Source organism: Lutra lutra, chromosome 4 (genome assembly GCF_902655055.1).
Source record: "Lutra lutra chromosome 4, mLutLut1.2, whole genome shotgun sequence".
In the NCBI taxonomy this organism is placed as follows: domain Eukaryota; kingdom Metazoa; phylum Chordata; class Mammalia; order Carnivora; family Mustelidae; genus Lutra; species Lutra lutra.
In genome coordinates, this window is record NC_062281.1 from 92,134,092 (window position 1) to 92,146,431 (window position 12,340).

Here is a 12,340-nt window from a genome sequence, read left to right on the forward strand (position 1 = left end):
AGGGGATCTCAAGCAGACTCTCTGCTGAGTGCAGAGCCCAATGTGGGGCTCAATCTCAGTCTCACAACCCCAAGATCATGACCTGAGCTGAAATTAAGAGTGGAACACTCAACCGAGTTACTCAGGTGCCCCAAAATAACCATTTTAAAAATAAGTGAATGTAGGACAAACAAAGGGCAAATAATATAAGTGATAAGATTATTTATTTGGAGAGATTCCTAGGACAATGTCTTTAAAGACAGAAGGAAGAATTAAAAAAGCAGTGTCACAGATCTCATATTTAAGTATTAATGATGATGGCATGCTAGGACATATGTATTCATGAAGTAATAGGAAAAAAAAAAAGAGACAAAGTTCTTTCTTACCTGAGGAAATAGGACATGTACGTGTACGGGCAGTTGACAGCACCAAATCCAGAAAGAAGAGCCATGAGAGTCACACCAATCACACCTACCCGGCTGATGAGCTGTTCTATGGACAAAATCCCTAAAAACATCAAAGTGATAAAGATAAAATGGCACTGCAAGGGGAAAAATGACAGAAAACCTCAACCATTACATACAACTTAAATAAGCAAAATTTTAATTATCAATATTAAATTTAAAAATTCAATTATCTATATGTAGATCTTCCATAATAACTATATAAAAGTCTACGGATTTTCCTCCTATCTCATATGCTTCCAGAATCATCTCTATTGCTGGGCGATGATAATGCTAAAATAATATTTGCAGATAATACTTTTTGACTTAAGGTAGTGTGAACTCTAGCAAAGCACTTTTAGTAGTAAAAGCTTTGCAAAATAATGTTAGGAAAGTAAATCTGCTGGAAAAGTAGAAATACCAGGTAACACTTTCCACTATACTTACCATCAAGATACACACTTCCCCCTTAGGTCATAATAAGCTCTTAAGTCTTATAAGCTTATGTCTTACTCATTTTTGTCCATAAACACATAAGGTATCTCACAGATGAGCTGAGTTTATACATGAGTATCTTAAAGGCAGATACGTGAGTTTTAGATTATCAGTTGTATTCTAATTATCAATTGTTTCTGATTATTTGAGAATGCTGACAATTAGTAGTTAAAATAAATGCCATGGATATTTGGGATAAATGAGAGAAAGCAATGCTGAAGAATAAGCCAGGAAGCTTGGAATCACAGAACAAAACTAGTTTTGTTTTCCCTTCCTGTTTCAAGGATGGAATCCACTTCAGCATTATTCACTCTGGCCTAACACCAGAGCTGCCATTCAGGAATTTTGTTGCTTTGAAACCGAAATTCTAATATTCTGGTCCTCCTGCTCCTGTGCTTCCACTACACCATTTTAGAGCTCTTTGTGACCTCTGGTCTCTATAATCTTCTGCTTTTTCCTACCTTCCATTTCCTTCTTCACAGAGTCTAAGCTCCAAGCTTGCTTGCTTCAACTTCTCTCATTAGGACACTGTCCTGACTGTCTTTCTTCAGCGCTGATCCTGAAAACTCCCTATCTTGGATCAATCTAACACTCCATCTTCCCTGTGCCCATGACTGAGCTGCTAAAACAGCTAGAGTGCATTGTGATATTGGAGCCATTACAGATTTATGGTCTCTAGTCTTAATAGAGCTTATAACACTACTGAGGAATTCTTCTCCTGTCCTTGGTCAGCCATTTCTTCCCAATTCCCTCAGCAGACTAAATCTTAAAAAAAAAAAAAAAGAAAAGAAATTATTTTAGGGGTGCCTTGGTGACTCAGTTAGGCATCTGCCTACAGCTCAGGTCGTGATCTCGGGGTACTGGATCCAGTCCCATGTCGGTTCCCTGCTCAGAGGGGAGTCTTTTCTCCTCCCTCTGTTCTCTCTCTCTCTCAAATAAATAAATTAAATTAAAAAATTTTTTTATTTTAGAGAGAGAGAGAGAGAGAGCGTGCACAAGCACATGGTGGGGAGGGGCAGAGGGAGAGGGGGAGACAGAACCTCAAGCAGACTCCACTGAGTGCAGAGCCTGATACTGGACTTGATCTCACAGGATCTCACTGAGCTCATGACCTGAGCTGAAACCAAGAGTCAGACATGTATCTGCCTGAGCCACCAGGTGTTGCACCACTCCCATCCAGCAGAAAATCTTGAATTCATTTTCACAATCCTTGTTCTCAGTAGCTAATGCCCCTATTATAGAAGTTATTAGATATATACTTCCTTCTACTATATTCACATCTGCAATCATCCTCCCAACTTGTCCCCCTCAAACAAGACAGTGTGGAAACCTAAGACTTCTCTACCTGTGCTTTGATCTTATTTCCTTTCTACTGCCTCCAGAATCTTGTTCCATCACCTGTCCTCTCTATCTTCAATATTTCCTTCCTGGCTGGTTCTTTTCCTTCAGTTTCAAGTCTCCTTCCTAAGAAAGTGTGTCTTTAGCCTTGAGTTTATCTCTAGTCGCCAATCCTCTATTTCCCCTATAAAAGCCAAACTTTTTGAAAGGAACTCACACTTACTATCACCTCTTCTTCACCTCCATTTATTCTTCAACTGGCTGCCATTCGGCTTCCATTCCGTTCTCCTACCTGAAGAAAATTGCTTTCACTAATAATCATAATGGCAATAGTAGAGCAACATTCATCAACGCCTGTTATGTACCAGGAACTGTTTGAAGCAGTATTAACTCATTTACTCCTCATGACAGCCCTATGAGGCAGGTATTATGGAAAACCTCACTTTATAGATGCGGAAACAGAAGCACTGAGAGGGTAAGTAACTTAGCCAAGGCCACACAGCTAGTGGCAGAGTTAAGATTCAAAAACAAGCAGTGTAGCTCTACAACCTATGCTCTTCACCATTACTATAATACGGTCATGAATTTTCTTCTGGTTGTAAAATTCAATGACATTTTCCAATCCATGCTTTATTTGATCTTTCATGACATGAATCATTGTTGTTTAGTGTCATGCTCTACTAACTGAGCTAGTCAGGCAACTGAATCATTGTTATTTAAAATTATTTTTCTTTCTTGGCTTTTATACCATTTCTCTCAGTTACCCTTTAACTTCTCTAGTTGTTATTATCTTGGGTCTTCTCTGCTCAGAATGGGCCCGATCCTGTTTCATTTCACTCTATACATTTTCCATGGGTGATCTTGGCTATTTTCCCAGGTTTGTCCAATGGTGTTTAGCTGATGGTGCCTAATTTTTTCGATTCTTGGAATTATTTCCATAAGGACTAATAAATCCATACCTTCCTCCTAAGTTGCCAACTTCTGTATCCAACTGCCTGCTGAATATCACTTGGATGTGCATAGGCAACTCAAATTCAACATATGCCAAGTTTGAATTATCTTCCTTCTTCTGCACTACCTTTTCTAGAAAATGACATCAACTATCTAGTCACCAAAATAGAGAAGTCTATACCACTAGTCTCCATTCTGCCTCTTGCTCCCCCTTGAATGTACCAGTGTTTTTTTTTTTTTTTTTTAACCTCAGGGCTTTACATGATGTCTCTTGTGCCTTCTTGCTGGGTCTAGCTTTGGTCTCGTCCTTTAAATCTCAGCTTAAATACTTCCTCATAAAGGCTGACTCTAACAACTGGCATCTAACTTGACATCCTTATCTACATTGTTGTCTACCAGAGTAACCTGTTTGCTCCTTTTTTCTTTTTTTAAAGATTTTTATTTATTTATTTGACAGAGACCACAAGTAGGCAGAGAGGCAGGCAGAGAGAGAGAGAGGAGGAAGCAGGCTCCCCGCTGAGCAGAGAGCCCGATGGGGGGCTTGATCCCAGGACCCTGAGATCATGACCTGAGCCGAAGGCAGAGGATTTAACCTGCTGAGCCACCCAGGCACCCCAACCTGTTTGTTCCTTGATAATAATCACAACTGGCAATTATTTGTTTATATATTTACTGTTCAGTCCTCCCTGCCAGAGGGTAAGTTTCAGGAGGGCAGAAACCAAGTTTGTTTCATTCATGGTTGTGTCCCCAGCACTTAAAATAAAACTAGGTATTCAAAAAATATTTGTGGAATGTTATATGAATGACTAAATCCTTATCCAAATTCTGTTGACTCTACTTCCCATATACCTCTTTACATCCTCTTTATAGGAAGGAATCATGTCTTACTGACCTTTGATTTTCTTACTGCCTGGCACATGGAAGGTGTTCAGCAAATGTTTATTGACTATAGATATAAAATTATCCAGTAACAAAAAAAATCAAGGGATTAATGTAGGTTATTGAATATAAAAAACTAGAAAAATGCCCCCTCTACTTTTATTCCCTTTAAGGTGGTGTCCCTTTATTAAATATCTTTTCCTGGTCTAAAGTACTTTGAAGATACAATCTACGTAATCTTAGCATTTCTATAAAGCTAAGGTCATTTGTTACTTGTTTTCTAGCTAATAAGTGTAAAGTCAGGAGGATGAAGTGGCATGTGGAAAACCATCTCACTGTTGCCATTTGCTCACGCAGATTCTTTCTAGTTTCATACACTTTTTATTTATTATTTATTATTTATTTTTTTGTGCACTTCATAAACCTTCTTAGCCTCCTTTACTCCTTCCCAGTATGGAATGCCTTCTCATCTTCCTTGGTTCAGGCACTGCACAAGGAGTACTTCCACAGACATCTTTTCATTATAGGTAAGGATGGGGTCCTGCAGTCTTTTTGTGGTCTCTACAGTAATAAATCATACTGGTTGTTGGGATAGTCCTAGAAAAGCTCTAAGATGGCAGGGTAAGCCTGGCTGCTTCTTATCCATTGCCTAAACTGTTCTTTCTACTTATTTCTTTTAGTCAAATGAATGACTTCATTTATTCAAATGAAGACACTGGACATAAAACCAAAATGCTTATTTCCTGGAGCACAAAGGAAAACTAAAACAGAAACTATTTCCCTAGCTCTTCCCGCTAGTGTCTTCTTTAGGATATCTCTACAGAATTTTGAAAAAAAGATGAAGATACCAAAGATGTGATAGTCTTCATCTCCCCTCAGGCATGGTCTGGCTACACAGGTAGTGTGAACTGACTGCTCATAAGAAGAAAGCTGGAGACAGACACCAGAGTCTTGTCTTTGGGCTGTGTGTTAGCTTGTGCTATTACTGAAAGCAGCTTTGGGATCCTTTTATAATTCTTGTCCCTCATTTCTGATATCACAAATTTCTCCCTCTTGGGCTTCCTTGAAATAGTTTATAGGAGGGCTATATTGTAGGGCTTCCTTGAAATAGTTTATAGGAGAGCGTATATTGTCAGGGCCTCTGTACTCCAAATCTTTCCCTATTATGGACATGTGCATGCAAATCATATTAGCAAATCCTAAAATCCTATCCAGAGTGTTACATTCTTAAACTCATCTAGTACCCTGGAGAGACTAAGATTGTTTTTTTTATTCACTGATTCAATAAACATGCATTAAACATTTATGTGCTAGGTTCCACTCTAGACACTGGGATAGAAAGATAAGTAAGACGTAGTTTTTGACCCTAGGGTCCTCAGGGAGCTTGTGAGTTAATGAGGAAGTCAGAAAAGGTAACAAGTAATTAAAATTGCTATAGGTGATGTAAGTACACTGAGGTGGGAGCAATTAGTATCTTCATGATGGCCAGAAAAATCTAGAATGGACAAGAGTTAAATATTGCAAGAATAGGTATTTTCTAGAAAAACAAAATGTGAAGGAATGTCCTGACTGAGAATAGCTCTAGAAACTTGATCCCAGGACCCTGACATCATGACCTGAGCTGAAGGCAGACACTTAACTGACTGAGAGCCACCCAGGCACCCCTGTATATGCTTTTTAAAACTGTGCATTTTTTCTGATCCTCCTGCAGCACAATCTTATAACCTCTTTCCTCCAGATCCCTGCTACAGGCAAGGAGTAGACACAGATGGATTCATGGTAGATTCTAGACACTGGTTTACTCAACATTCATTCCAAAGCCTTTCAGGCATGTCTTCTTGTATTACAGAATCTGGAAAGCCAAATATTCTTTCCCAGATTTCCTTGAAACTAAGGTTCTGAATGTACCTACGTTGTATCAAATTCAAATGCCCATGTGAGACGTCAGAGGCAGAAGTGAATAACATGGGAGTGTGGACAGCATTTGGGACTGCAGCACTCCTACTATCTGATCCCTGATGTCACAGGTCCCCAGTGGTAGTGACAACTTCAGTGGGGTTTTCTCCAGTGACTATTGTTGTATGGTTGAATGTTACTCTTCACTATGCAGCATTTAAGTTTGACATCTTGCTTTCCTAAAAATTCTATTAACTCCCTGATAACCTGAAATAAATCACTTTCTGCTTTAAATTTGTTAGAGTAGATTGTTTTCTGCTATAAGAATCCTGACATAGCGGGACAGTGAAATGAACAAATGTGTATTTTTTTTAAACCTCCAGTATCAAAGTGTCAATATGTTCATTACAGGTGGCATACAGATCTATACCTATATTCATGTATATATTTCTGAAGTAGTTCTGGAAGGACTATTAGATCACAGATTATTGTTCATGGTTTTTAGCACAGAAAATATGGCTCTATGATCTCCTCTTGTATGTGAAGATTTCGCTAAGTTTTATTTACATAAACTCTACACCCAGCAAGGGGCTCGAACTCATGATCCCAAGATCAAGAGTTGCATGCTCTACCAACTGAGCCAGCCAGGCGCTCCTGCTCTTGTATTTAAAATGAACTTTATTGTGTAAGGAGAGACACTGATACCTAGAAAGCTTTTCTTTATCCACTAATTTTGAATGTTTTATGTCATTGCTCTTTCCTAAAATACATATACTCCCTAAAGACAGTATTTATCATTACTTGAGCAGTGATCATTTATCTTTTGGGTCACTGACCCCTTTGGGAGTCTAATAAAAGCTTGTGGATACTTCAGCTCCAAATATACATACAAATATTTCCTGATAATTCCACATACAATAACAGGAATTTTAAATATAAAGACAACTTTTCCCACCCCTTACTCTCTTGGAATTTCATTCACTAACTGAAGGTCAAAAACTCCTGCACTAAAATCATAGAAGTAGTTTCCAAAGCCAGTATTTGATATTTCCTAGGATGAAGGGAAATTCAGCTTAAAACCACACTGTTAAAAAAATAAATAAATAAATAAAACCATACTGTTTTTAGAGAAATAATTTGCTATATTTCCCACAATCAGAAGTTTAAAAATAGTTGTTTTTTAAAATTAGGAAATGATAAACAATTCTTTCCTTCTCCCCACCACATATATACTCACCATGTTTTGGGCTGAGAATGGGAAATGGATCTCCCAGTTTCCAGAAGAAGTACATGAAGGTCAGCCACAGGAGACAGGAGAAGAGCAGACGCTGTTTATGTACTAGGAAAGAGGAGAAGGACAGTAAAGTAAAACAGATCTATGTTAAAGAGCTTGTTCTACTTACAGATATGGAATCATACTAATATTTGGCTGGCTTGTTCACTTGACAAATGAGTGATAGAATAAAAGTTTTTAGAGAAAGCATCCTAATCACTGTAAGAGGCATTTGGCTGAAATTAAGATGTGGGTTAAGGGAGATACTATAGTGGAAATAGAAATACAGCTGTAGCAGCACAAATTATCTAATCAGTCAACATTGATTTTGCGCCAAACTTCTTAAGAAGCTGCATGCGAGGCATCCCTAAACAACGGTTGCTACTGAAAGTAACGTAGAAATGAAGCTCTCCACAGCCTCAATCCCCACAAATCCTCATCTCAATCTATGTGCTGACACAAGAGGGAAAATATTCACGTTTACAAATACTCACATAGTCGGATGTTGCTCACAATGAAATAGCCAATGTAAAAAGGCACCATGAAAACCAGGATCAGAAGGATTACACACAGGTTCATTTTCCAGTGAAAATAACGGGAACTGAAATAAATATTAAAGAATATCACTAGGAGGGGAAGAAGGCAGCAACTTTCATTCTCTTTAGTCTTAAAGATTTCTTACTCTGAACTCAAAACTGAATATATCCCATCCAATTAGTCAAGTAGGCTGTTACTGTCTGCTTCTTTATAGAGGTTAAAGAATATATTATAGAGTCCTGAAAAGTATATACAAACATCCTAACTTTCTAAACATTTTACTTATTTAAATGAGAATGGAAATGCTCTAGTTATATTCATAGGCAGTGTATAATAACATATCAACATATACTATTACTGGTAGAATATGACTATTGTTTCGTTTATCACTGGGAGTCTCATAATTAAAAGAAAATAAATGTCAATAGTAATTGCTATAAATAGTAATGTGCTATAAAGACTTAAATATTTCTTTTGCATCTTCAGTATAAACATTTGATCTGCATGACTACTTTTAGTATGCTTATGAACTGTATTTTGTGAATTGATTAAAATATTTTTAGGGCTTTTATTTTTGATGCTATGGTTTTTATTCCCATGACTAATGCATTCCATAGCTAGAAGCCGGTATCTCCCCCTCCCCTTCACCAATTTTGTCCACCCCCTGACCGTGGACTTTTTTTTTTAAATAACAATTTTATTGAGATAGAATCCACCCATTTAAGGTGTACAATTCAATGGTTTTCGCATATTCATAAAGTTGTACAACCATCACAATACATTTTAGGACATTTTTCATCACTCCATAGTGAAACTGTTCCCATTCTCTCTCCTTTTCTCCTCACTGCCCCAGCCCTGGGAAACCCCCAATCTACTTTCTGTCTCTATGGATTTGCCTATACACGTCATCTTAAGTCTGGCTTCTTCCACTTAGCATAATGTTTTCATGGCACTTCATTCTTATTTATAGCTAAATAATATTCATTCAATTGTATAGATATGCCACATTTTATTTATCCATTCGTTAGTTGCTGGACATTTGGATTGTTTCTCTTTTAAGCTATTATAAACAGCAATGCTATGAACACTTGGGTATGAACTTTTGTGTGAACATGTTTCATTTCTCTTTAGGTATGTACCCAGGAGTGGAATTGCTGGGTCATATGATAACTATTTAATTTTTCGAGGACTGTTGCTATTTCCCAGTGGCTGCACCAGTTTACATTCTCCCCAGTAGTATAGGAAGGTTCCAAATTCTGCATTGCCTTGCTCACACTTGTTACTGTCTTTGATTATAGCCACCTTCATGGGTGTCAAGTGGTATCTCATCATGATTTTGACTGCCATTTCCCTGCAAAAGACTGATGATGCTGAGCATCTTTTCATATGCTTATTGGCATACGTGTATCTTATTTGGAGGAACTCCTAGTTAGATCCTTTATCCATTTTTCAATGTGTTGTCTTTTTATTGTTGAACTAGTAAGAGTTCTTCATATATACTAGATAGATGTCTCTTATCAGGTAAGTGATTTATAAAAATGTTTTCCCATTCTTGGGGAATCTGTTCACTTTCTTGATCGTGTCTTTTGTATTTGCTAATTTTAAACTTACACTTGGGCCTTGTTTCAAAAAGTTAAGTGGTTAAGTGCCTTATGAAGATATATAAAATATAGGATAATAAAATAAACTGTAAGAAAGTAGGAAAAGAAAGGAAAAACAAGGGAAAAGATGGTATAAAAGAAGGCCAGGGCTGATGAGTATTATGAAAATGCACACCACAGAGCTCTAGAAACATGATATTAATGGATCAAAAATTTAGCTTGAAGTTTCTAATGGTTGATGTGAAATAGAAAATTTGATCAGTTAAGTAAATGACAGTGTTATGGGAAACCAACTGCTTCAAGGAAGTATAATTATTACTGATTTACTATTACTGAAGTATACCAAGACCATAATGAAATTACTCCAAAGATTTCCTAAAGAAGAAATGTGAAGGCAATTAACAAGGTCTTCAACAACATCCTTTAAAGAGAAACATCAAGATGAGTTTCAGAGGGTGGTTTTTTACTGTTTCCCCCCAATACAGGTGGAAGCCATCATTAAACAAAGAGCTATTCATTAAAAGCTCTGCTACAAAAAGCCAATACCATTTAGTCTAGATCTATTGACAGCTTTTTATTTCTCTGGATTAACCCACTTTAGAGCATCTAGAGAAACAAATAAGCTACACATTTTCTAGGCAACTGTACTTAGTATTTCAGCTGAATTTCTAAAAGATATTGGGAGGCAGTGGGTTTGAAATGACAAGTGTGACCCATATTGCCAATTAAAAATGAACACATATTTTAACTTTTTTTTTTTTAAGCTGAAAGTAAATGACATTCTTTTGAGAAAATTAAGGGTCCTAACAAGATTATATATCTAAGTAGGAGGCTACAGCATTTCTGCTCAGAGGTGTCAAACTGCTCAGAGGTGTCCTCACTCTTTGTTAGGACCAAGATTCTTCTTTGAGAACTATTCTGAATGAAGTCAGTGCACCAAAATAACACATGATCAAGGCCCATACTTCTGTTACGTAGTAGGGCCAAGTGTTAGCATAAAAGAAATAGGTGTAACTGAATGTGTCTCAGTCTATACAAACACAACCCCCACAAAAGCACCCAAAGAACAACCAGATTTTAGTAATGCAACTTCTTATATTCTTTAAGGTTAACTATTTAAGAAAGAAATATCAAAGTAATGAGTGATGTGTCTTACTCTATGGATTAATTATAAAGGAGTTAAAAGGCAGGGACATCATCTACCAAAAACAATTTTGGTTGTAGAATATTTGAGGCATACTCTTTTCTTTTCATACTTAGAAGGTGGCAAACTATGGCTTGCCAGACACCTGCATTCATTCATTCATTCATTTATTTAGACACTTGCTTTTATAAGTGACATTTTATTGGAATACAGCCACACCCATTTGTTTATACATCGCCTTTGGCTGGCTTTCGCTCTACAACAGCACAGCTGAGAAACTGTGATGGAAACCGTATAATCTACAAAGCCTAAATTGTTTATTATCTGGCCCTTTACAGAATGACTTGCTGACCTCTGGGTAGAGAGCAGTGGAAGTTCCCGGTTGTGATTAATAATTTGTAATTAGTAAGTAAAAGAACACTTGTCTATTCTTGACAGTCATAGGATCTATATCCTGCTCATCCAAAAAAGGTTTGGATTATTAAAGAACTAGTTAAAGTAAGCGTCAGGATACATTCTTCTTTTATCATACTATAAATTCTTGATTTATCAAGAGACATTAATTATCAACTCTGATTCTCAAAGGAATCTGAGAACACCATCTCTTTGTAAGTCTCAAGTATCAGGAGTCTGGAACAAGTTATACAGCTTAGCTCAGCACTGATTCCTGATTACAGAGTCAAATGCCACTTTATTAAAAGATTTTTCCATACAGGGATAAAAAATTACAAAAGTCAACATAGAATAGCTGATGTACTCTACACACAAACAATGGTCTAAAAGAACTCAAGCTTGCAGTTAACAAGCAAGAAATATTTTGGACAGGCTGTCTAAAAAACAGGCCTGTTATTTGGAGGGGAATAGGAGTTGCTTTTTTAAAAAATGCTTTAAAGAAGACTAAGTTCAATCAGACTTGACCACACCTGTGAAATCAACGAAGGTAACTTAAGTGAAAGCTGGAGTTCAGACTTCAGAGAAGCCCATTCATAACTAACTCTGAGCAATTCTCATCTTTTCAGGTAGAGATTTTTTTCATTAGCACAACAATATGAAGGGCCGTTAGCAGGATTCAAAGAGCAGCCTGAGAAAAATAAAACTTTTGGTGTGAAGCCTGGGACCTAGGTTCTCACAGCTTCATTCTCAATTAGGCCTCTCAATTAGCTCTCATTAGAGCTAAAGGTCACTTTTTTTTTCTTTTCTCTTATTTCACAATTGGTGTCAAACCAGTTACTAGGTGATTGGGACCCAAACTTGCTATGATTTTTATAGCGACTGAAACTAAACTAACCACACAATGGATTTTTTCAGCTGTGAAATTCAGGTAAGTCTTCCATCTCATCACACAGTTCTCTTCATGAGAAGGGCTGATTAGTATTCACTCACCTGCTGTTCAATACTTTTAAGATTTCAAAGATGATGAGCTCAAACATGGTACAAGAGAATGCGAAAGTCACAGAGAAGATCACCTGTACCACATACTGACGAACCTATTAAAAGTCAAATAGAGACTACAAGTCATTTCCTTGCGTGAAATATTGAATTAATAATCTGGTCACAAGTCAGAAAACTTAATGAAAAAATTCTCAAGTCATTGGAAACAGGGCTATAATAGCAACTTGCTTGGAGCTAAAGAAATAGATGGAAGTAGGTAGTATTTCTAAATCATAGGGCACTATTACCATCATCCTCTTGTGGATGGAGAATTTAAAGCACAGCCTGAAGTGACAGGGCGAGAAGCATCACTTAGAATTCCTGATGTGCTCTGATTTAAAAAAGATCACACACACACACACACACACACACA

The 12,340-nt window shown here is 37.1% G+C and overlaps 1 protein-coding gene across 1 annotated transcript in view; it reads right to left on the reverse strand.

Annotated features, from left to right (window-relative positions):
• The window catches only part of LOC125097622 (Golgi pH regulator), a 56,135-nt gene that overhangs the window by 34,091 nt on the left and 9,704 nt on the right, over positions 1 to 12,340 (reverse strand). Inside the window, exons 3-6 of the mRNA XM_047725434.1 lie at positions 11,920 to 12,023; positions 7,749 to 7,855; positions 7,219 to 7,320; positions 366 to 486 (exon numbers count right to left, since the gene is read on the reverse strand). Of these exons, the coding sequence (XP_047581390.1) occupies positions 366 to 486; positions 7,219 to 7,320; positions 7,749 to 7,855; positions 11,920 to 12,023 (434 nt within the window). The remainder of the gene's footprint in view (positions 1 to 365; positions 487 to 7,218; positions 7,321 to 7,748; positions 7,856 to 11,919; positions 12,024 to 12,340) is intronic.